This window comes from Aplidium turbinatum, chromosome 10 (assembly GCF_918807975.1).
Source record: "Aplidium turbinatum chromosome 10, kaAplTurb1.1, whole genome shotgun sequence".
In the NCBI taxonomy this organism is placed as follows: domain Eukaryota; kingdom Metazoa; phylum Chordata; class Ascidiacea; order Aplousobranchia; family Polyclinidae; genus Aplidium; species Aplidium turbinatum.
This window is the reverse complement of record NC_137481.1, coordinates 5760999-5784801: the sequence shown is the minus strand read 5'-3', so window position 1 is coordinate 5784801 and position 23803 is coordinate 5760999. Positions and strand designations below refer to the sequence as shown.

The following is a 23803-nucleotide window of genomic DNA, read 5'->3' as shown; positions in this document are numbered from 1 at the left end:
TACCAACGGTTCTCAAAGGGTTAAATTGATGCTGTCACCAGTCGGAGTGACAGAAATGACTGAACAATAGAGTCACATTGCAACATTGCTAGCCGGTTTAGTCTCAAGCTATCAAGATGAATGTTGAAGGGCTGACGATATAGCTTCAGTACACGTTTCAGTTTTTATTCTTTGCGAATTTTCTAAACCTACATTGATCATTTTTCTACCTTCCTGCCCTTCACAATAAGCATTTCGTTTCAGGTGGCTAGATATTTTCGTGCAATGCTAGATATATATAATTTAATGTTAGTGCAATATAAATGTCAGTGCAGTTACTTTGAAATGTAAAAACGCCCAAAAATGCCTTATATTTATTAGAAAAAGTAATTTTTTGTTTAGTTTAGCATTACTCTATGTTATAATTCAAAAATTTCAATTTTAAAGCTATTTTTGGGAAAGAAGAATAAAAACCGACTTTCTGACATTTTTTTATCTCAAACATTTGGTTTCAATAAATTTGTTGGGTAAATATTTAATTTCTATACGCACAATACACATGGCTATTATCTTGTAAAATATTTTGGGTGTGTGATTTTCATAGCTCCCGTTATTAGCGATTAATGACCACGGGGCTAAGATAGCCAGTGACGTACTTTTCTCGAACGAAAATAGCTCGTATTAAGATAGGGTTAAGGATGGAGAGGTGAGGAATGAACGTAGAAGGCTATAGGTTATAATCTACCAGCACATTACTGCAAATTGATGCAGTATGGAAAATTGACGCAGTATTTTATTTGTGTACAACGCTGTATGTGTTAACGTTGTAGCCTATACCGGAACCGGAATATAGGCTACTTCTTCCGTTGCAGTTTATATCCCACTTATTTTTGCTTAAATACGATGAACTTCGGACACACATAGTTTTATACGGTAGATACAGAACTCAGAAAAGGTAAAGCACTCAAACTTCCAGGCATTGCAACCTTTGGAACCTTATTTGGGCTTCTCTTTAGCACCGGCTTGACTGGGAATGTAGTTGTTCTTTAATACGTTAAATTGCCAACTCCATTTTTTGTATATTAAAAAAGTAGGCTGAGTTTGTCGGGCAATCCTGTTACATGGATAAGATGCTGTTTTGCGATAATATACTGCTTTCCGAACTGAATAAACATAACGCACCCACAAAGCAAACCTGAAACCGACAAAGGTAAATGTTTGACAGATTTACTTTAGTATGCCACATAGGTTAACAAAGCAAGTGCACAAACAGTTCGCACTCACCGTGACGTGGGCATTGCATGGAAGACTACAAAGTCGACTAAACACCATAACTTTTTATATGACTTTGCAAAAACCTACTGTAGGTCAAGTTAACAAAATTTACACACGATTGTTGAGACTGAATGGTGAGCAATGACTCAGCTTTACGCTGTAACTACATAGCAATCGAATAGTGTCAGACTGGAGTGTAAATAGCCAAGCAGTATAAATATGAATGCCATCAGCAACAGAGACATTGGTTTGGTTGGTTTTGAATCTTTATCCTCGGACTGACAAAGCCTTGATAGGTTTGTTCCTAGGAGTTTCGCATACTTGTAGACTTAGAGGCTTTTGACGCAGGGCCGGTTACCGAGATTGGCAGAGTGAAATTTCCGATGGTTGAAGTCTTATTGCCGGGAAATTATTCCATCCATTCGGTGCCGCTGAATGGAGAGCAGTCTTTAAAATGCGTTGCTCAAGTGCACACCCCGAGAGTCGAACCAGCGCCGCTTGATCTTGGAGCTTCTTCGTTCACGAAGTCACGCGCTAACCAATTGAGCTATCGGGGTGGACATATCGTAAACTTTACATCAAAATAAATGTTTGTCAACTGAATGAGGAGTTGAAAATCTGAGGCTCGTTGTTGCAAAAAATGAATAATCTTTAAATGGAAGCGGCCTCTTTAAATGTTAAACATAGTATGAATAGAAATATGCCAACTGCTTTGGGCTATTACTGTATAACATGCGCCTGGATGATAAACAACTTAATGCCGTTGTTCGAGATTTTTTTTGGTCAAAACAACGCGATACGCATTGTTGTGCCCTGGAATCTTTTTGTACACGTAAGTTTTAGAAATTGAAATTCGTTACAAATTCACAACCAAACGAATTAGTGATTTTTACAAAACGAAACCAAGCCAAAAATTTTGTGTCGAAACAAAACAGTTTCGTTTGAAACATCCCGATTTCGTTTTTAGTTTAGTGCTGCTTCGAAATACAGGCGATTTCGATTCTATCGTCATAAGGAAATTTTTTTCCCAATATGGGAAAATTTCAGGTCGTTTGGAACAAAAAAGGTTGTTCTTTAGGAAATTTTGAGATTCTCGAAAGTAGGATGACAGACAAGCATCATAAATTCGACAACCTGGTAACTTCAGTAAAAAGGGAAACCCCCTTTTTTTTATGACGCTCTGCGACTAAATGATGTGGGTGAAGTGATTTACAATTGCTCAGCCAGCAAATTGGTCATTTTTCACATTTGATGCAACCTGTTTCAGTAACGTCATAGGCTGGAAAGAAAGTGTAACTTTCCGTGGCGTACAAAATTTCGAGCCGTATGCAGCACCAGATTAGACTACAATTTGCCCATTGGAGCAGTGTGTGTAACTGTGTAGATGTGCATTTATGCAATGTCGAATAGTTCAAATAACTTTCGATCTAGGCTGATTTTTTTTGACACAAACTACTTTTGTCGTTTTTTGATTTTATATTAAGTTTTTTCCATGAATAAAAATTTGATTTTGTTTGAAATCGTTCTTCATAAAATATTATTGTTTAGGTTAGAGCTGTTTCAAATTTCTTTTGGTGAAAACGAATTTTTTAAAAACAAATTAACATAATCAAGGCAGCAAAACAAACCTTATCACGTTTACAACACTTTCAGAAACAAGTAAAACGCAAAATAAACCGAAAAAAATTGATGGACAGTAAGTAATACTGTACAACTTGATGCATTTAGTTCAGTGGTTTCCAATTTGAATTCCGCAAACTTCATTGACCCGTAGGCATAAAAAAATAGAAAATAACTGGCTTTGTAGGCTCTTTGATGTTAATTAGTCTTTTGATTATTGAGAAATTCTGAATCTCTAGCTACAAAAGGATAATTTAGGGTTTCTATCTAGCCTAGGGGTATCTGTCTGGTTTTGTAATAATGTATTCTTCGAATATCGGAACATATTGTAATTGTATAGCCTACGTATTTTTCCCTTTGTTTTCGCGACCACATGACTTGGAGAAGGCCAACTAGATCCAGAGATTGTGAAAAATTACTGATAGGCCAAATATTTTCCTTCAAAAAATGCCTAGTCACGTACGCGTCGCTTTAGCAGGGCATTTGCAAGACAAAACAGTCGATCAACTGGCAGAAATCGCTGACAATATATTTGTGATCAAACAAAACAATGACGCCTGTAGTCAAGATAACCTGACGAACGCGGAAAACCTTCGTCAAGGTCTTACAGACGACCATCTCCAGCAACAACTTGTAACTTTGACAAAAGCTTGGAGACAATGGTAGATTTGCGGGAGAGCACAACTCCTGCCCCTCCGTACCATGGCTTATCAAAAAGTGTATAGCTTAACTAATCTTGAAGAGCAGGACAGTGAAAGAAAGTGTTTGCTGTCAACATAAACAATCCCCTTTGTCAGAATCACAGTAGCCTACGTTGTTGTCTATATTTCTGCTGAGTGGTGGCGTGGAGAAGCTATCTGAGTTACGCTTATAAGGTTCTTGGTTCGAATCCCACCAAGCGCACCGGCTGTGTCATGGCAAATTCGGCATGTCTAATTATAGGAGCAGCTACCTTGATGGCTGAAAAGTGTTTCGTTGATTCGAATACCTGCTGTGTTGCATCTGCCACTGCATGTATCATAAGCTAACGGTATGACACAAAACACAAAAGAAGCAACATAAAATTTGCATCTAAAAGTTTGTTCTTGATATCACAGATTCAGCAACTTGATAGAGTATAATAAGTTACCCTTCACAAATACATCATAATGAAGACTAAGTATTGGACTAAAGTTAAAGAATTCGAAGGACTTCCAAAGTTATCCGATTTCAAAGTGGTAGAAGAAAAGATTGATGAAGATCTGAAGCCAGGAGGTAAGTTAACTGACAATGTTTTACAGCGCACTAAATGTAGCATCTATACAGCAGAAAAGTTCTTTGAAACATTCAACCAATCACACTTGTGACAATTTCTGGATCTAATTGTAACCAAAAGTTCTGAATAAAATGCAGCAATATAGCTTACTAGGCTGTATCTTCATTTCTTTAGTTCAATGTAAGCGTAGTCACCGGCTTGCTCAATGCAGGTGCTCACATTCAGTGGCGTAAGCAGGGGGAGGGTAGAGAGGTGATTGAGCCATGGATTTAGTATTTGCTTGGTCTACAATAACATTGTTATTTGCATCAACAGTGCTATTCAAAGCATCAAAGCATGTTAAATGCCGTTTTCTACATAGTTAAATTACTGAAACTTTTTTAAAAAACTGGAGGCAAAGCCCAATGCCCCCTGCGTACCCCACTGCTCACATTAATTATTATGTTTGTTGTAGAAGTCCTCACTGAAGCGCTTGTGATGAGCGTCGATCCATTCATCAGGTATGTTTGGACTGACATGAAACAGTAAACCTAAATCACATTAGGAATTACTTAGTAATGTAACTAAGCAACTTTCCAAAGGCATCTGTCAGCGTTTCTTCTTGCATTGTGTCTACAAGGAAACTAAATTTTGGTAAGCTTCTGTGACTGGTGACATATATCCCTTTTCCAATCTGCCTTGAGCCAGCATGGAAGTAGTACGGCTCATAAAATCACATGGAACCCTGTCAAGTAACCCATGTTGATGCGCAATCTGCTGCAAGCGGAGATAGCGAATGATTAACTACTGTGACCTTGGTTTATCATTAAGACGGTTTGCATTTGGCATTTAACAAAATGTTAAACTTTCCATATTTACAAATTGCTCTTTGCAATGGTATAGTAGAAAGAGAAACTTTCATGTGTTTGAATTCTTCTTTACACATGTGTTTTTCTCAGGGCCCATCCTTTTCCACCAGGCATTCCAATCATTGGATTTCAAGCTTCCAAGTAAGATAACTCGTGTGTTTGTCCAATTTATCTCTAGCGCAAGGGGATGAAGTTGGCAATCGGAGTTTTTTTCAACAGTTTTTTATATTTTCAATCTAACAATTTTGTATGTGAAAATATGCGAAACTTTTCGTGCTCAAAGTAGCCTATGGCAAAGATATAGTAAAATTGCAGCCAAATGATCAAATCCTTTTCACTTCTTTTAAGTACGTTACTAAATATCCATATTCTCTTCTTAAATATTAGATTTTCTATGAGGGATTTGTTGCCTTGCTTGAGCATTCACTGACATCAAATTAACGCAATTTCTTTGTCCTCATGTATAGCTTACAACTTACCAGACCTTTCTTGTGAAACAGAGTATTGAAGAGTGCAAATGAGAAGTTTCCTAAAGGAAGCACGGTGATGTTGTATGGTGGGTGGAAGACTGTTTGTAAGGCAAAGGAAGAAGAGATTTGGACAAGAGTGGATGCTATTAAACCGAAAATTGAGTTAACACATTCTATTGGATCTGTTGGAATGCCAGGGTATTGGGATATGCTAAATGCTAACGTTTTTTCACTAGAACATTTACTTCAATAGAAAATGTGTCTCCCAAGTATCCTTCATAGACATGGTTGGGTATAAATCAACACAAAACCTTCGTTCAAGCGATAGAAAACTTGGGGCCAACAGCACATTCAATTTAGAACAAAACTTTTAATTTGTAGGTCAATTCAACTTTTTTATTGCCGATTGAACTCTTTTACAAACTACATTTCCAAGTGTTTGAAAATGAACTCTACTGTACATTGTTCCGGAGAAGTTCTTCGTTTATTTTAGGGATTGGATGAATTTGGCAACATGTAAACTTGTAAAGTGTCTTGTTTTTAACGCTTAGAGCTTGGAAGATATGAAAATTTTAATGACTTTCTTTTAAATGACAGACTCACTGCATACTTCGGCCTGCTTGAACTTTGCAAACCGAAAGAAGGCGAAACAGTTTTTGTGAACGGATGTTCTGGAGCTGTGGGAAGCTTGGTCGGACAAATCGCTAAGATCAAGGTAGATTGCTCTGCAACATTGCTCAAAGTCTTCAAAGTTATTGTATTTACAACAAATCATTATACTTTGAAATGATTGTAGGTTTATTCATTCTAAGCTTTTAAAGAAATAGGATATTTGGGTAGCATGTTTTGTAAGAAATGTTTTCTAAAGCTTCAATAATATCGGAGGAAAGGTCTCATAATTCGAAACAAAGCTCTGAAGATAGAATGTCCGAAAACATTTTGCGTCATGATGATTGCCATTGTTACGTTTTAATGAAATTATAAGCTATATCTAGCCTACAACCCTTCCTTTTCATGTCACTGCCTACTAAAGGAGATATTGCTTAAATGTTGGTAGCTGAGAGGTGATAGTTTTTTTTGCCATAACTATTGCCATGCCATACTTGTTAATTTGGGAAGCAACAAACCATTTTTTGAAGTTGTATAATTATTCTGGAAAGGGTGTATACTAGCGCCTTGTAAAGTGTGACTTTACAGTGCAGAATTTAAAGCTTTTTCAAAAATCATGCGATATAGTGAAGTGAACTCACTACGCTTACTGTAGATAGGCCTACCATCTATCTCAGCTTTTATTGGGTTGAAATTAAAGGCAATTAGGCAAGTACAATAAAAGAAAATATACATAAACAGCTTTCTTGCTACAATGCAAATGATGTAAAGAAGTGAAAGGTAATGAAATGCATGCATGAAATGTAAACAAGTCGCAGAACAAAAGTATGTAGCGAAACAAGGCAATAATAACAATTGATTATTTTGATAACTTCAATTATCCTCAATATTTGTAAACATGTTGTAGGGCTGCAAAGTTGTAGGTTGCTGTGGAACAGACGACAAAGTGAAATTTGCTAAATCCATTGGATTCGATGAAGTGTTCAATTACAAGACTGAAAAATCGTGGCCTGAAGCTTTGAAGAGAGTTGCCCCAAATGGAATCGATTGCTTCTTTGACAATGTAAGAGGTTTTTGACGAGCTTATTGCTTTTTATGTTCAATATCATAAAATTTTAGTTTAGGCTATATCACTTTTTTCCTTTATAAGTTGCGCGATATATCTAAGTTTTTTGATGGTGAGTTGCCTCTACTTTTTTAAAAATGTCACTGATTGTAGTTGCTGGCCATACATTGTTTAAAAGTAGCATGCAAACTGTAGATCACAATAAGCTACTAGGCTATATAAAAAAGAATTTACTTTTTTGAGTTATGTTTTTAATCAATCAAGTTAAATTATTAGTATTAGTATTCAAGTATTATTTATATGAAGTAGAATCATTTATATCAAGTTAACTACTAAGCATTAAGTTAAAACAATGAAAACTATTAATACTACAAAAAGTGCTCAATGCCAAGCAAAAAGGCAAAGCAGAGCGAATTAAATCAAATATAGTTATTACTATCTGAAGCCTTTACAAATTGTTTCACCTAACGGATCATCAGAAGGGCTTATTCAAATAGAATCTTAATAAGATCATTTCTATTTGAATAAGACCTTCTGATGATCCGTTAGGTGAAACAATTTGTAAAGGCTTCAGATAGTAATAACTGTATTTGATTTAAGCATTAAGTTATGTGTTCAATCAAGTTACTTTTTTGAGTTACCGGTGTGTTTTTAATCAATCTATGAATTAGAAAAACAAATTTATTTTGGAAATCGTGTTACATTTTGTGTTGTCCCAATGCCACAATTAAATTGTATTGTGAACAATATTTTTCAGGTCGGTGGACAGTTGGCGTCAGACATAATACATCACATGAACATGTTAGGCCGAGTTGCTGCATGTGGATCCATAAGCGCTTACAACAGCACCAGCAAACCGAAAGGTAACAACAACAACATTTATATAACGCCACATCCACAATGCAAACTGTTGTTGGGCGATGTACGCTACATGACGATCGTGATAAAATAATACGGTACTTTCAGTCATAGTATTCAGCAAGGTAGAAAGTTTTTCAAGCGAGTTTTGAACTCACTTAAATAATTCTTTTAAAAGCATGCAAAAAGGGATGTACCAATTGATAACTTGCGCGAGATAAAAAAAAAAAAAAAAAAAAAAAAATTGATAACTAATTTCAAGCGACCAGAAGCAAAAGTGTGTGTCTTTAATAACGTAATGACCTCATTTACTAGCATTCATATAACAAAAACACTGTTACATAAATGTGATATAAAGGTCAATTCAGTTTGTTTGTATTTTTAACCATCACAACGAAAAACAATACACAACAGAGATCTAGAAAAAAGTAGAAGCGACAAAACGCGAACGTTATAACGTGCTTGATACCAAAACAGGATAATCACTTTCAAATATAGCACGGTCGCAATACCTTAGGCCTAAAGTTAAACGTTTTTAGTATTATTAATCTATCTATTGTGTGTAAAACAGTGTTATAAATATTAAAAATTATTAAGTTGGTCTAACAACATTAGAAAATATCTTTGGCGTTATATTAAGACGAGCTTCGCTTTCTCTTTCAGTCGACGTTTTGCAGCCTGCCATCGTGTTCAAGGAGCTAACCATCAGTGGGTTCTTGGTCCCTCGATGGAAGAAGAGATTCCCCGAAGGTGTGAAGCAAATGGCCCAGTGGATTAGTGAGGTGTACATAAAAGTTTTCTTAAGTTCTGCTTTGATGTAAATATTTTATGAAGCAAATGTTTTTCATAATTTTTTTTTATAATTTTGATTTGCTAAAGTTATTTGTTGCTGCAGTGAAGTTTTTTTATTTTTTATCTTCAGTCGGCTTGAACCTTCAATCTGTGAAAAGGTTTGTGAGACTTGGAGTATGTGAATGGTAATGGAAATTAAGCGTAACTTCACATTCTCCTGAGCCCCACATATCAAATTTTTTACCAACTTGCGTTTCAAGAAATGTGTTACTGATTCCTTCATACCTTTTTTGATAACTTCAAGCTTAGGCTAATAGGCTCCGCCAGGTTACATAGACTTCAGTACCGGTACTTCAGCTATGTAATTTTTTTTTTAATTGTCGAAGTCAATGGAAATTGAATTTAGACTAACCAACGCAAACAGCGTTTTTGAGAAACCTCAGGGTAGCCCATAGCTCGAAATAAGCGTCATCTTTAAAAGACAAAGATGTACACTGTACAGGACAATCATCTTAAACACCATCTGTTATGAGTTGTAACCACAAAGATTTGAGTAGCTCATGTACAAAAATTCTGCGCTACCTCTAAGGTTTCATGTCAGATAGTAATCTTTAGGCACAAAACGGAAAACTAAAAATAAGACGAAAAAGTAGAAATGCCGCTTGAAACCTTTGGTAGCGTAGCCCGTTTCCGTGTCAGTTTTAACTTTTCCTTGTCCGTGTCCTGTCAGTTTAAATATGTTTGGCTTTTAATTGTTGCATGGAGCACATATTTACAGCTGCTGCATTTTATCTCCAAAATATATAATTATACAGTATAATTTTTCGTATTCTTTATTTATAATAACCTTCCGAAGGTTCCAACAAGGCTGAGACAAGCAGTCAAGATTTTTAGATGGCCTACTTAAGATTGTAGCTATGTTTGATATGTACAATTGTAGCCTACATAGGCTTATGTGTGTGGAACCCCTTACACCCCCAGCATAAAGCTTCTTTAGACTGGCTTTTTTCAGCAATGCTACTAACATCGATTAGGTTACTTAGAAAATAAATTGTTACCGAGATTTTTTCTACAATACAGTAAATCATTAATGTCTACGCCTCATCTTCGCTTGATATGAATTTGGAGCTTAGAGAGAAATTAAGGAAACGCCATTGGTTGAATGATGGAAACTAATTCGTAGTTTTTATGTTCTAGGGAAAAATCAAAGTTCGGGAGACAACCACAAACGGCTTCGAGAATGTTCCAAAAGCTTTCATTGGAATGTTGAATGGAGAAAACACAGGAAAAGCTGTGGTCAAAATGTCATCAGGCTCCGCATTTTAGGCCTTCGTTAAGCCTCGTGAATTGGCTAATTAAAAGCTATAACCTATAATTATTATTCTTAGTGTCTGAGCCGTGTATCTTTTCTTAGCTCGACTGCAACGAGTGGCTTAGAGTCTGTTAAACAATCACGTTTACGTCAGAAGTATCTTAGAAATAGGAAACAAAACACAAACCAGAAGAAAAGAAAACAGCTTTTCGTAAGCAATCTCTTAGTAGACTATACTTTTCTAGTGAAAGCGTTGCCTATATCTATTGCAAGCGAACGCCAAGGAGCTTAAATTTGAGCTTACAATCACTTTACCTTGATGTCACGTCTCTGATAGTTTGAATTATCATATTTGCTCGGAATCTGAGCACAATTTAGAGAAAGTCCTGCCCAAACACAAGAGGCAAAGCAGCTTAGGAAACTTATGCAAATGTTTGTTTAATTTAAACATGGCTACCTATAGAGCATGCCATGATTCAAACTATGTTATACACTGTATAATTGTATATGCATATTATGTATACATGTGTGTTATTTTTGTTACCACAAATGGAACATCGCCACGCTATATTGCGACAAAAAGTGACAATGGGTTCTATCTATCTATTTTTAGCTATATATGATTGAACTGACTCGCGTGAAAATTAATTTCTTTGCATTGGGTTCTATCTATCGTAGTCAACGTTTACTGCACTGGCGAGAACTTGCGATCAAAACTGTAGCGTCTCTGTCTGCAGGTGTAAATGTACGATAGCTATATCCTTTTACCTGGTTTCTACAATTCCAAAATTTGATGATTGATTTTATTGGTGCACCAATAGACACTTGTTTATCAGTATTTGTTACAATATACTGTTCTTTGTACTTATTTCTACATACCAAAACCTTTCATTGAAATGTTACTAGGAATAACATTGGAAAGACTCTTGTTGAGTGTCTTGAAGATCATGTGTTGTTCATTATACTAACTTCATCAAATCGTTCAGTGTTATGCATCTTTGTTCGTAGTTTGTAGCTCACTTTGGCAAGTTTAATACATTGTTGTGTTTTTGATAACGGTGATCTCGCCTAGTATTCTGCCCTGCGTTAAATCAGCGTTGTCATGCGCAAATTAAAAAAAAGAAGACATTTTGTGATTTTTCCAACATTAATATAACATTGTAAATCAACACGTAATGTATGTTGTTCGTGCAAACAGCTCTTTGCTGGTTCACCTGTCAAAGAGTTCATCATTTCACAACGCTTGAGTCAGTCACCATTACGTGGTGAAAGTTTAACTTTGGTTGAAAGTGGTTCTAAATCTAAAGTAAACGCTTTTTTTTATCAGCGAGTAGTAATAATGTTGTGGTTTTATTTATTCTCCCTCTACAACTGCTAAGGTCTATTAACTACAGGGCTCATTTTAAATTTTATATCAGGTTTACGATGTCATCACATTATTACCCGACTTATTCTCACAGCATTATGCAAGAAAGAATCACAATCGATACCATTTTAAAAGTCTTCAGTTTGACTCTATCTGGAATGCATCTCAGGTCTACCAGCTCCAGAGCCTAAGGAGACACCATTTGGCTACTGAACTGGTTTATCCGCAAGTGTCAAGGTTGCCAAGTACTGCTATATTTCTTTAGTCTTGTTTCACCCGAAGGTGACCTAGCTACAACGTGCACAGTGTGCGAGAAATTAAAAGAAAATTTGTCGTGCAGTTGCAACAATATTTACAGCAAGACCAATAAATGCTTAATGCTAATCGGTGTAGTCACTACTCTTAGCGGTGATCAAAACTGTATACGAGAAGGGGAAATATAGTGGAGATTATAACATCGCAAATGCGTTGATTTGTAGAAATCAGACAGAGCGGTTAGCTACATGCGTTGCCCCTAGTCAAAGCAAACCTAAGACGCAAAAAATACTTCGTGGATGATATAAAAAATAGCATGATAATGGAAAATGGCGATTTGAGAGGTTACAAGTTGTCGCCAAAGCGAAAAATAAAACAAAACGTGTGAAGACAACCGAGAAGTTTCCCACATGGATGAATTGTAGAAAAAGAGGTTTATGATAAAACTGAGAATAAATTGAGAACAATGCAACAGGGGAGCGCTCATGGCGGTCCCTGCCCATCGAATCATGCAAACATAGCCTGCTTTAGCCGGCTATAGCCTGCTTTGAAAAGAGAGAAAACAAACAGCAGTGAGTAAAGACGACAGTGTGACAAGACGAAGAAACGTTATCGCAGCGTTCAATACTCAAGCCTCACTTGAAAGGTGTAGTGGTCAGTAGAGTGCCACAATCCACCGGCCCGTGTTCAATACTCGGTGCGGTCACGAGAAGTCTCACTTGAATAGCGTAGTGGTCAGTGGAGTGGTGACGCACTCCACCGACTCGTCTTCAAAACTCGCTATCACGGAAAGCCTCACTTAACTCTTAAAAGTCTACATTCGCACTGCCCATAGAGTGGTGTAGCGGTTAGTGGAGTGGTCCCACACTCCATCGGCTCGTGTTCAATACTTGCTGCGGTCACGAAAAGTGTCACTTGAATAGCGTAGTGGTCATTGGAGTGGTGCCGGACTCCATCGGCCCGTGTTCAATTCTCGCTGCAGTCACGGAAAGTCTCACTTGAATAGCGTAGTGGTCAGTGGAGTGGTGACGGACTCCATCGGCTCGTGTTCAATACTCGGTGCGGTCACAGAAGTCTCACTTGAATAGCGTAGTGGTCAGTGGAGTGGTGACGGACTCCATCGGCCCGTGTTCAATTCCCGGTGCGGTCACGGGGGTCTCACTTGAATAGCGTAGTGGTCAGTGGAGTGGTGACGGACTCCATCGGCCCGTGTTCAATTCCCGGTGCGGTCACGGGAAGTCTCACTTGAATAGCGTAGTGGTCAGTGGAGTGGTGACGGACTCCATCGGCCCGTGTTCAATTCTCGGTGCGGTCACGGGAAGTCTCACTTGAATAGTATACGAAAAGGGGAAATATAGTTGAGATTGTGACATCGCAAATGCGTTGATTTGTACAAATCAGACGATGCAGCCTGTAGCTACATGCGTTGCTCCTAGTCAAAGTAAACCTAAGATGCAAAAGATACTTCGTGGATAATATAAAAAATGGCATGGTAATGAGGAATGGCGATTTGAGAGGTTACAAATAGTTGCTAAAGCAAAAATTAAAAGAAAACGTGAAAAAACAACTGACAAGTTTGCCACATGGATGAATTGTAGAAAAAGAGGATTTAATTCTAGATCCGTAAAACAACAAAAAAAGTGAATCATCATGACGCAATATAACGCTAAGAAATTTAGTGCTACAGCAACGGTAAGAAAAAAAGTACGGCAACCAGTTAAATAAAATATAAAAGAAGCAAAGGCAATCATCAAATGAAGATTCAATAAAGGAAAAAAAGGGATGCGGCACCTTTCCAAAGGTAGACGACTGACCCAGGAGCATCAAACAATATCCTAACAATATTGCGGGGTTTAGTTAATGAGTCGTTTGGTTGCCGCGTCCTGCTGTATTTCGTTAGGAGATGACCTACAACGCTTTGTGTGGGAGAGAAATTGAAAGAAAATTTGTTGTGCAGGCGTGACAATATTCATACATTAACAAGACGGATAATGACGTAAAAGACTAAATGACGTAAGCCCTAAGCGGTGATCACAAAAGCATGCGAGAAGGGAAACTTTAGTTGAGACTACCGTGGCTGTATATCATCGCATGTGCTTTGATTTTTACAAATCAGACGCCTGAGTGTAGGTTACAAACTTAAAGAAGGGGAAGTGAGGAATGAACGTATAGAATAGAATTAGATCAATAGTCCACCAGTATCCTATAGCCTATTACTGCAAATCGACGCAGCATGGAAAACTGTACGCTTGTATGTTTTGTTTTCGTTTTATTTTGTACAATATGTGTTAACGGTGTAGCCTACCGAAATATTACTTTCTCCGTTACAGTTTATTTTTCACTTATTTTTACTTAAAATACGATGCACTTTGTACACATAGTTTTATAGTGTAGAGAGACAGTACTGTAGACTGTAGATACAAAACTTCAAAAAGGTATGCTGCGTTTTCTGCCAACCCTGTTGTATGCAGAAGATGTTGTTTTGCGATAATATACCGTTTTCCCTATGTTCCCGACAATTTTCACCAAATCAAACGTCATATAAAAACCGTTCAAGTCTACTGAATATTACGTCATGGAAATTCCTAAAACATGAGCCAAAATTGCACCAGCGTTCATAAGAATTGTGTCAGACCTGTTTGGGCCTGTTTGGGCCTGTTTAAACAGGAAATATTACATCAGCTTTAAACACCTGTTGGAATGACTTCATAATTGTCTTTCATTATTGCGTCACAGTACTACATACGTGAATTTGAGATATTGCTATCTATTCTGGTCATTCGTAAAATGATTGTTTGAAAGTTGGCCGCACATTTAACTGTTGGCTTAGTGCTTGCTAGCTGGACAAAGGTTCCGTCTTTTATCCAATTAATCTGTATTGTAGTGACAGTTTTTTTAGAGGTGTAGGCGTTACACCTATTTTCGATAGCCTCGGGCTAATTTTACTGGAATACACTGTTTGAATAGACGTTTCGAAAGTGTGTTTATTTTTGGGTCATTGCATGCAGACGAACGGATTTGGGAATCTTACGTTACAATTTTCCCACGAAGAGATTATGGTTTACCGCTGTGACCATAAAAAATAAAAGACGAAGTTTGTTAGTTGGTAGGCTAAGAAGCACTTAGAAGCAAAGAAATAATAAAAGAAGATCTTATTGGTTGGTAGTCTAAAGAAGCAAAGAAAATTAAAGACATTTCTTCTCGGTAGGCAACTGAAGAACTTTAAGCTAAAAAGTAAAGACATTTCTTCTCAGTTTGATACAGAAGAAAAATAACTTTGACATTCATTGGCAAGAAAGAAGATTAAAAGGCAATCCATCTGTGCTTGAAGATTCAAGTGGAAGAATCCAAGCAAGTTTTGTGGACTTTAGGACTTCATACTCGTACAGATACGGTATCGTGCATTTAAATTCTTTTTTGTATTTTTACGGTCTTTACAGTTAAGTTTTTATAACTACTGTAATAATTTTGTGTGTTTGTGTAACTTAATTTTTTTAATTGTTAAATTTAGCCCTAACATTTAATATGTCTACACTCGGTGGTGACAGGGACTCGACCGCCGTCGACTCGACTGAGTTTAAGCCTGATGATGTTCTTTGCGGTCGGGCAGGCCATTCTGGGGAGGGGCCCATTAACGATGAGGCTAAGTCAGTTCGAGAGGCCCGGCATCTTAGACGGGATATTTTGACTCAAATTGGGAAACTTTCTGTAGCCCTAGGTTCTTTGAGTGATAAGCAGGAACTGTTAATTTTTCGATCTAACTTATCTACTTTAGAAGAGGAATTACGGCATTTCCATGCTCTTTTGAGTAAAATTGTTAACTCTGCAATCTTGGCAGAACTTCGTGATAGGGTAGATCCCGAATTTAACTCGTTAAAAAATAACTTCGAACAAAAAGAAAGTGATTTCTCAGATAGGTTGGATGCTGACATACATCCTGAGGATAGCGCCTCAAATGTAAGCACTAGGATGTCTGAGAGCTCGTCACGGATAGTTGCACAAATTAACCTACAGCTAAGACGAGAGGAGCTCCAGATCCAAGCCGAGGCCGAAGCAAGAGCTGCTGAGGCCATAGCGAGAGCTGAGACCATACGAGTTGAGGCCGAAGCGAGAGCTGCTGAGGCCGCCGCGAGAACTGAAACCATACGAGCTGAGGCTGCCGCGAGAGCCGAAGTGAGAGCTGCTGAGGCCGCCGCGAGAGCTGAGGCCGTACGAGCTGAGGCTGCCGCGAAAGCCGAAGCGAGAGCTGCTGAGTTCGCACTCAAAGACGCACAGTTGAGGGCTGAACAACGTAAGGAGGTAGCTTTAGCTGAATATCGTTCTGAGTTGGGCTCCCGGCGTAGCTCTAGGAAGGGCTCTTCTAGGCATTCCAGAAGTGAACATCAATCGCAGTTTAATTTACCTAACCTTTTCCAGACGCCTGTTCAATCTGTAAGTGGACCTGTACAATCCACATGTTTTCCAGCTGTTTCAGGAGGTCTCGGGGCCGCGGCTAAGGGTCTTCCGAAGGCTGTAGAGCCAAGGTCTGCAAATTACAACCGAACTCCTCCCCCAGAGCGTACAGGTCACGGGGCCGCCATTAGCAGTAATGCTTTGCCCCCTTCAAAGTTTTCTGCGCCGCTAGTTGCTGATCGCCCAGCTACACGTAATTTGGGTGGTTGTGAGAGGCGTATCGTGTCTCCTGATTTTAACGTGTTTGAGGATCGTGATCGGGCTGTGCATGTGACTGAGCCCACTCAGCCCCTTAAGGGATATAGCTTGTCTTCTCCCGCTAAATCGAGTTCTCAACAGCAGGATTGCTTTTTTGAATACCAAAATAGTAGGACGTTCTTCGATAAGGCGGCCTTGATTGGTTACGATGGTAATAATATGCCATTTGTCTTCTTTAAAAATCGTGTTATGGCCTTGATGGCAGCTTCGCCCTTTAAGGGAACTCGTTTGACTTTGTTGCAAGCAGCTTGTGTTAGAACAGCTGCACAAACGATTGCTAATTTGGTTTCTGACACCCCTGGCTTGTCAGAAGAAGACAGGATAGAAATGTCGTTAGCTCGCTTGTCCCAGCGTTTTGGGGTTCGTGGAGGTCTTTTTGCAGAACCAGAAATTAGAAAGTATCGCTATGGTAGCAAATTGACTTCGATCTCTTCCAGTGATTTGAAAGAGTTTAAAGATGAATTGTCGCAGTGTTTGCTTTACGCGAAAGCTTATGGTCAGCGTGATAAATTAGAAGGACGTTTTGTTTTGGATTTGGCTAAGCGACTCCCGTTTGACGCTAAGCAGCGTTATCTTGACTTTTTAGGTGATCAGTATGGTAGCACTGAGGAACCTACCTTTCAGAGTTTGTTTGATTTTGTAGTACGGGAGGAAACGCGCAAGTCGACTGATTTTAGCATTATGCTAATGGGCGATTCTGGTGAGTCGCAGCATTTTAAAAAGTTTGGCAAAGGAAAATTGCCTTCATGTCCGGTTAGGCAGACGTCGGTAAAACCCCATGATAATGTGATTTCAGGGAGTTCGCAGTACTCGACTGCTGTTGGCGCACCGCGCGGCGGTGTGGCCAGACGTAGTGACATACCGGCGTGTTTTTGTTGTTCGTCACGTGGTCAAGTTGAATATCATTTTTTGTCTAATTGTAAAGAATTTTTGCGCTTGACACCTAAAGGTCGGAGAGATGTCATTGTGAAAGCTGGAAAATGCTTGAACTGTTTGCGCCAGCATATTGTTAAGGACTGTAATCATGCAAACAACTGTCGTCAGTGTGGGCCTAACAACGATAGGAAACACTATTTTCTTCTGCATGATTTTTATGTGACGTCACGTGATTCTCTGGATTCGGTCGGTAAAGATGATGCTGGTGCTAGAGTTCCTGTGCGTAATGTTAAGATTGGAAATGTTAAAGCAGCCTTTAACCGCGTTACTGCTGCTCGTGTTTTGAATCCAATGACTGGCAAATCGAAGTTGGTGTATTGTCAGCATGATCCTGGTTCGCAGTTGACCTTTGTTTCGAGTGATTTGGTGTGCGAACTTGGTCTTAAACCGTATGATAAAGCGTCGTTTAAAATGGATACTCTGGCTGGTCAGAAACCTACTTGTGCTGACCTTGTTAAACTCAACATCCAGTCGTTAAAGACTGATGAACTGTTTTGTGATATAACCTCGGTGGTTAACCCAGCTTGGGCTGACGATGTTAAAACTTTACCTCATAAACAAGATTTAAGTGGTTTCCGTCATTTTCATGACGTGAATATGTTTCATTTGAATGATTGTAGTACTGTAGATGTACTGATTGGCAATGACAACGCTTATTTGATGTGGGCAAAAGAAGAACGTGTTGGTGAAAATCGCAGTGAACCGCATGCTTTACTCACTCCTCTCGGTTGGTTGGCTTGTGGTGGTAAGTCACCCTTAGTTGAAAGCGTTGCTAAAGTGTGCAGAGTGCAGACGTCTTCAGAGTCGGATGTCATCTCTGGCTTTCAGCGTAAAATTGAGTCTCGTGATATGGAAATAGCAGACCTGAATAAAGTCATTCAGGATTTGACTTTGCAAAATGAAACCTGTGAATTGTCTCGCAATGATATTTTGGCTAGAGAACTTGTCGAACCGAATATTGAGTTGAAAGATGGTCGATTTGAGATACCTGTTCCGTTGAAGGAAGATATTGATCTACCTAACAATTTTGTGTTGGCGTCAGATAGAGCTGCTGCTTTAAGAAAGAAGGCTTTAAAACAACCTGAACTTCGTGATTTCCTTACTGACACCATGAAAGATCTTAAATCTAATGGCTATATTGAGCGTGCTGGTGAAGCAGGAAATGTCAAGGGATTTGAATGGTATTTACCATACTTTGTGACGTCACAATTAAAAAAGCGCATTGTTTACGATGGCAAGTCTGAATTTCGAGGAACTTGTGTTAATGATGTAATGTTTTCGGGTCCTGACTTGTTAAACCCTCTGGTAGATGTCTTGGCTAGATTTCGGCTTGGTAGATTTGGTCTCATGGCTGATGTGACTAAATGCTTCTTTCAAATAAAGTTACCTGAGTCGCAAAGGGATTTGTTTCGTATATTGTGGTTTGAAGATGATGACCTTGAAAATGGTAGGATGGTACCATTTCGTTTTTGTGTACACCCTTGGGGAATAAAGAGTAGCCCATATATCGCTTGCTTGGCTATAAAGAAAATGATCGAGCAGAACCCCAGCGGTGCTGGTGAACTAACTCTCTGCAATATTGCAGATAATATGTACATGGATGATTTTATATTTTCGGCTGATAGCTTAGAGGAAGCTCAGCAAATCACTCATGAATCAATTGCTTTGTTTGATAGTCGTGGGTTTAAACTTGTTAAGTGGAGTGCTAACAAGGAGGCTATGGTTGTCTTGTCAAATTTGGATAATGAGATGCTTTCACCTTTGATTCGTGACATTGACTTTCAGACTGAAAATATGACTTTGCCATCAGCGAAGACATTGGGTTGTGTGTGGCAAACCGAGTCTGACGAGATGCGTATCGCATGTTCCTTAAAGCCCTTAGCTAAACACACGCGCCGAAGTATGCTCAGTCAGCTTGGACAAAATTTTGATCCGCTAGGCTTTGGAGCGCCATTTTTTCTAAAAGCACGCCTTATACTTCAGCAATTGGCGATAGACAAGTTTGATTGGGACACCGAGGTCCCTGATAGCTTTGTTAAAGAGTGGGAGTCGTGGCTTCGCTCTTTGGACCTGCTTAAGGATTTTTCGTTACCGAGATGGTATTTTGCAAACTCTGGTGTGTGCAGTCCTGATGATATTGTCTCATATCAATTGCATGGGTTTAGTGATGCTTCGAATCAAGCTTTCTCTTCTGTTGTTTACTTACGTAGACTGGTTAACAGAGTTCCGAGTGTGTCTTTCGTTCTGGGTAAATCTACCATTGTTGTAAAAAATCAGTTTTCTTGGCCGATAGCTAGGAAAGAGCTTGTTGCCGCTTTAAATACAGCAAGACTCGTGAAGCAGGCCTACGAGGCATTGAAGATGCCCGACTGCAGTAAGTATTTTTGGTGTGATTCTCGGACTGTGTTGCAGTGGGTTAAAAACCCTGATTTACGTCTGAATAAGTTTATTACGCGTCGAGTTGAGCATATTTTATTGTTGTCTGGAGCCCAGGATTGGCGTTTTTGCCCTACCGATATGAACCCAGCTGATGTTGGCACAAGGCCAAATCTTATTACAAAGAAAGAGTTTCGAGAGTTGTGGTTAAATGGTTCTAGTCTTCTCTATCAGTGTGAAGAAATTCCATCTGTAGAAAACCCCACTCCAGTACCTGTCCATAGCCTATATCTTCGTGACGAAGAGGGGTCGCTTGACGTTGGACAGGGTGGCCTTCACAGATTGATCGAGGCCGCACCTTCTTTGTATGTTATGAAAAAGAGAATTGCTTATTTGGTTGCTTTTGTTGAATTTTTGTGCTGTAAAACGAGAAAGCGTAGCTTTATGAAGCCAAAACTGGACGCCTCTTATCTTAATAGAGCCTTAGACTTAACTGTGAAGTTTGTTCAGAAAAGCGTGTATGGCGATGTGTTACATTTAATGACCAAACGATCGCCGGATGCACTTGAGGAAGTGATAAAGCGGGGTAGTGTTGGCGCTTCGCAACGTGAGAAGGAACGCTTGAAAGGATTGCGTTCACTTAAAAAGTACAGACCTTGTGTAGATGATGCTGGTGTAATCCGCATTGAAGGGCGCTTAAGTAATTCTCCCGAGATTTCTCTAGAAGCAAAGCATCCGATTGTTTTGCCTTCGAAACACCCCTTCACTAGGCTTGTTGTACTGTCGTATCATAATCGAAATGCGCACTGTGGAGTACAGCACACTTTGTTGTCTACGCGACAGAAGTTTTGGATCGCTAATGGTAATGCTTCCGTGAAGAGGTATCTTAATGATTGTGGTGTATGTGCGATTGAGAAAGCTCGGCCTATAAGGCAGCTCATGTCTGATTTACCTTTGTCTCGCACAACTGCCCATAGGAAACCCTTTTTTGATTGCGGCTTGGACTATCTTGGACCATTGACCTTTGTTGAAGGTAGGAGTCACAAAAAAGCTTGGGGACTCTTATTCACATGTATGGCATCTCGCGCTATTCATGTTGAGCTGGTTACGTCATTGTCGCTGAGTGATTTTTTACTTGCCTTTACAAGGTTTACAGATTTACGTGGGCAGGTTAATGCTATCTATTCCGATAATGGAAGTACCTTTCAGGCAGCATCTAAGAAGTTACCCGAGTTGATAGAATCAGCTGAATTTCACAACGCCCTGAGACAGAGAGAGATAAACTGGGAATTTATACCTCCGTATGCTCCGGCGCAAGGTGGCGCCTGGGAGGCAATGGTTAAACAATTTAAAATTGCATTTTTTCACATTTTGGACTCTTCAATTCGTAAGCCCAATTTTATTGAACTGCTTACGTACACAGGCAGTGCCGTTCGGATCGTGAACGAACGCCCTTTGGTACCTTTGAGTGACGACCCTAGGGATTTTACTGTCATCACCCCTGCCTCACTTTTGACCCCATACTTAGACCCATACTGTGCTGTTGGGCAACCACATGATCGTGACCAATTAAGAAGGGATTATCGGTTCAATTTGTCACTTTCTCAACAGTTTTGGAGTAAATGGATCGATTTTTACTTGCCAGGTCTTCAGGGCCGGAAAAAATGGCTAAAAATGGCCGAGAATTTGGAGCCTGGTCAACTTGTAGTGGTAGGTTCTCTCCAAGACATTGGTAAACGTGGGAAGTATCAACTTGGGAGGGTGCATGAGGTAGTTCCACAAATTAGGAAAGGGAAGCCTGTGGTTCGTAGAGCCAAAGTTGCCGTCTGCAACTATGATGAGAGTGCGGGGAAAGTAAAAGTAGACTACGTGTTGAGGGATATTTCGTGCCTCGCCCCCGTAAAGAACACCTAAGTGTTAGGGTTTGAGCCTGGTTTTGTCTGCGGTGGCCGACCCTTGTCTGAGCCCGGAACAGTCGGTTATTATCGCAACTATTGTATATAGCGTCATTTAGCGTGTACCTATGGTACCAATTTCATGTATCGTCGTGTTTATTCTTATTGCTGTTCATTCTTTGCATGCCCTTTGTATTTGCCTATTAACTTAAACGTGAGTGATTCAAAAAATTTGTGTATCGTGTGTTTTTATTCATTGGCTCACAATTGTCGTCATTTCCTTTTAGTTATGCCATGTCAGACTGTCATAACTAGGGGCCGCTATGTTCCCGACAATTTTCACCAAATCAAACGTCATATAAAAACCGTTCAAGTCTACTGAATATTACGTCATGGAAATTCCTAAAACATGAGCCAAAATTGCACCAGCGTTCATAAGAATTGTGTCAGACCTGTTTGGGCCTGTTTGGGCCTGTTTAAACAGGAAATATTACATCAGCTTTAAACACCTGTTGGAATGACTTCATAATTGTCTTTCATTATTGCGTCACAGTACTGCATACGTGAATTTGAGATATTGCTATCTATTCTGGTCATTCGTAAAATGATTGTTTGAAAGTTGGCCGCACATTTAACTGTTGGCTTAGTGCTTGCTAGCTGGACAAAGGTTCCGTCTTTTATCCAATTAATCTGTATTGTAGTGACAGTTTTTTTAGAGGTGTAGGCGTTACACCTATTTTCGATAGCCTCGGGCTAATTTTACTGGAATACACTGTTTGAATAGACGTTTCGAAAGTGTGTTTATTTTTGGGTCATTGCATGCAGACGAACGGATTTGGGAATCTTACGTTACAATTTTCCCACGAAGAGATTATGGTTTACCGCTGTGACCACCCTACAGAATAAAACGAACGCAACCAACAAAGCAAATCTAAAATCAACAGAGCTGATTTAATGGAAGAAAAATAAATATTTGACAAACGCTTCACTTTTCCATGCTACAATGACTAGCAAAGCAAATCCACAAACGATGCGCACTCAGCGTGACAAAGGCATTATATGAAAGAGTACAAAGTCGACCGAAAGCCGGTAATTTCTTTATGACTTTGCAAAAACCTACTGTAGGTCAAGCCAGCAACATTTATACACGATTGTTTGAGACTGAATGGCAAGCAATGATTCAGCTTTACGCTGTCTAGGCTTATACTTGTCGCAATCGAGAAGCATCTGAGAGTAAATAGCAAAGCAGTATAAATATAAATTCAATCAGTAACAGGGACAGTGAAAGATGCGCAGGTCAAATGAATTATATGAGATGAAATTCTGAGAATCGTAGTTGCCAAAACTAAATGATGTTAGGTCTATAAAGCTCAAACACCAATGGATTACGATTTTATGAAAGAGACCTCTAAACTTTAGTCATAGCATAAGTAGGCTACAGTAGAAACTTGCAAACCGCCGCAGGTTATTGTTTCTGATAGGCTACTAGCATTGCTCAAGATGTTTTTTTTTTTTTTTTTATCAAAATGAGGTTATACGATTGTTGTATCTTTTTTTTCTAAATTTTAAAACTTCTAATAAGGTGTTGCGACCGCCCCATTGTTTAGCATGTATTGTTTTTCGTTGTGATGGTCAGAAATAAAAACAAACTTAACTGACCTATCTTTCTTTACAAAACAAAATCAAAGCCAAAATTTTTACGTGGAGATGAAACGGTTTCGTTTCAAACATCCCTATTTCGTTTCAAGTTTAGTGCTGCTTCGAAATCAGGCGATCTCGATACTATTTTGCCATACTGAAATTTTGTTCCTACTATGGGAAAATTTCTGGTCGTTCAGGACAACAAAATTGTGACCGAGGAAAATTTGAGGTTCCTGGAAGCCTGGTAACTTCAAAACCTGGTAACTTTAACACCTGGAAACTTCAAAACCTGGTAACTTCAATATTGTTTGGCGGAAAATCAGCTTCAACACGCAAAACGAGTTAAAAACCTATTTTTCTTGACTCTCTGCGAAATGACGTTGGTGTGGTTGTTTGCAATTGGGGAATTTTCGAAGCGGTTGTGAGAGCATTTATTTAGCGCTGTTGTGCAATACTGTATTGATTCATAAAAGGTTTGGAAGAAAAATATACTGCACAAAAATCTCGAGTTGCATGAAGCACCAAACAAGGCTACAATTA

At 39.0% G+C, this 23803-nt stretch overlaps 1 protein-coding gene across 1 annotated transcript; it reads left to right on the top strand.

The window, feature by feature from the left end:
• Positions 1-3985: 3985 nt before the first annotated feature.
• On the top strand, positions 3986-11735 carry LOC145778171 (prostaglandin reductase 1-like). Its single transcript, XM_082589603.1, has 9 exons — positions 3986-4128; positions 4584-4629; positions 5068-5118; positions 5478-5645; positions 6045-6162; positions 6964-7119; positions 7880-7985; positions 8644-8762; positions 9970-11735. Exons 1-9 carry the CDS (start codon positions 4023-4025, stop codon positions 10096-10098), a joined length of 999 nt encoding a protein of 332 aa, XP_082445729.1. The 5' UTR covers positions 3986-4022; the 3' UTR covers positions 10099-11735.
• Positions 11736-23803: the final 12068 nt, after the last annotated feature.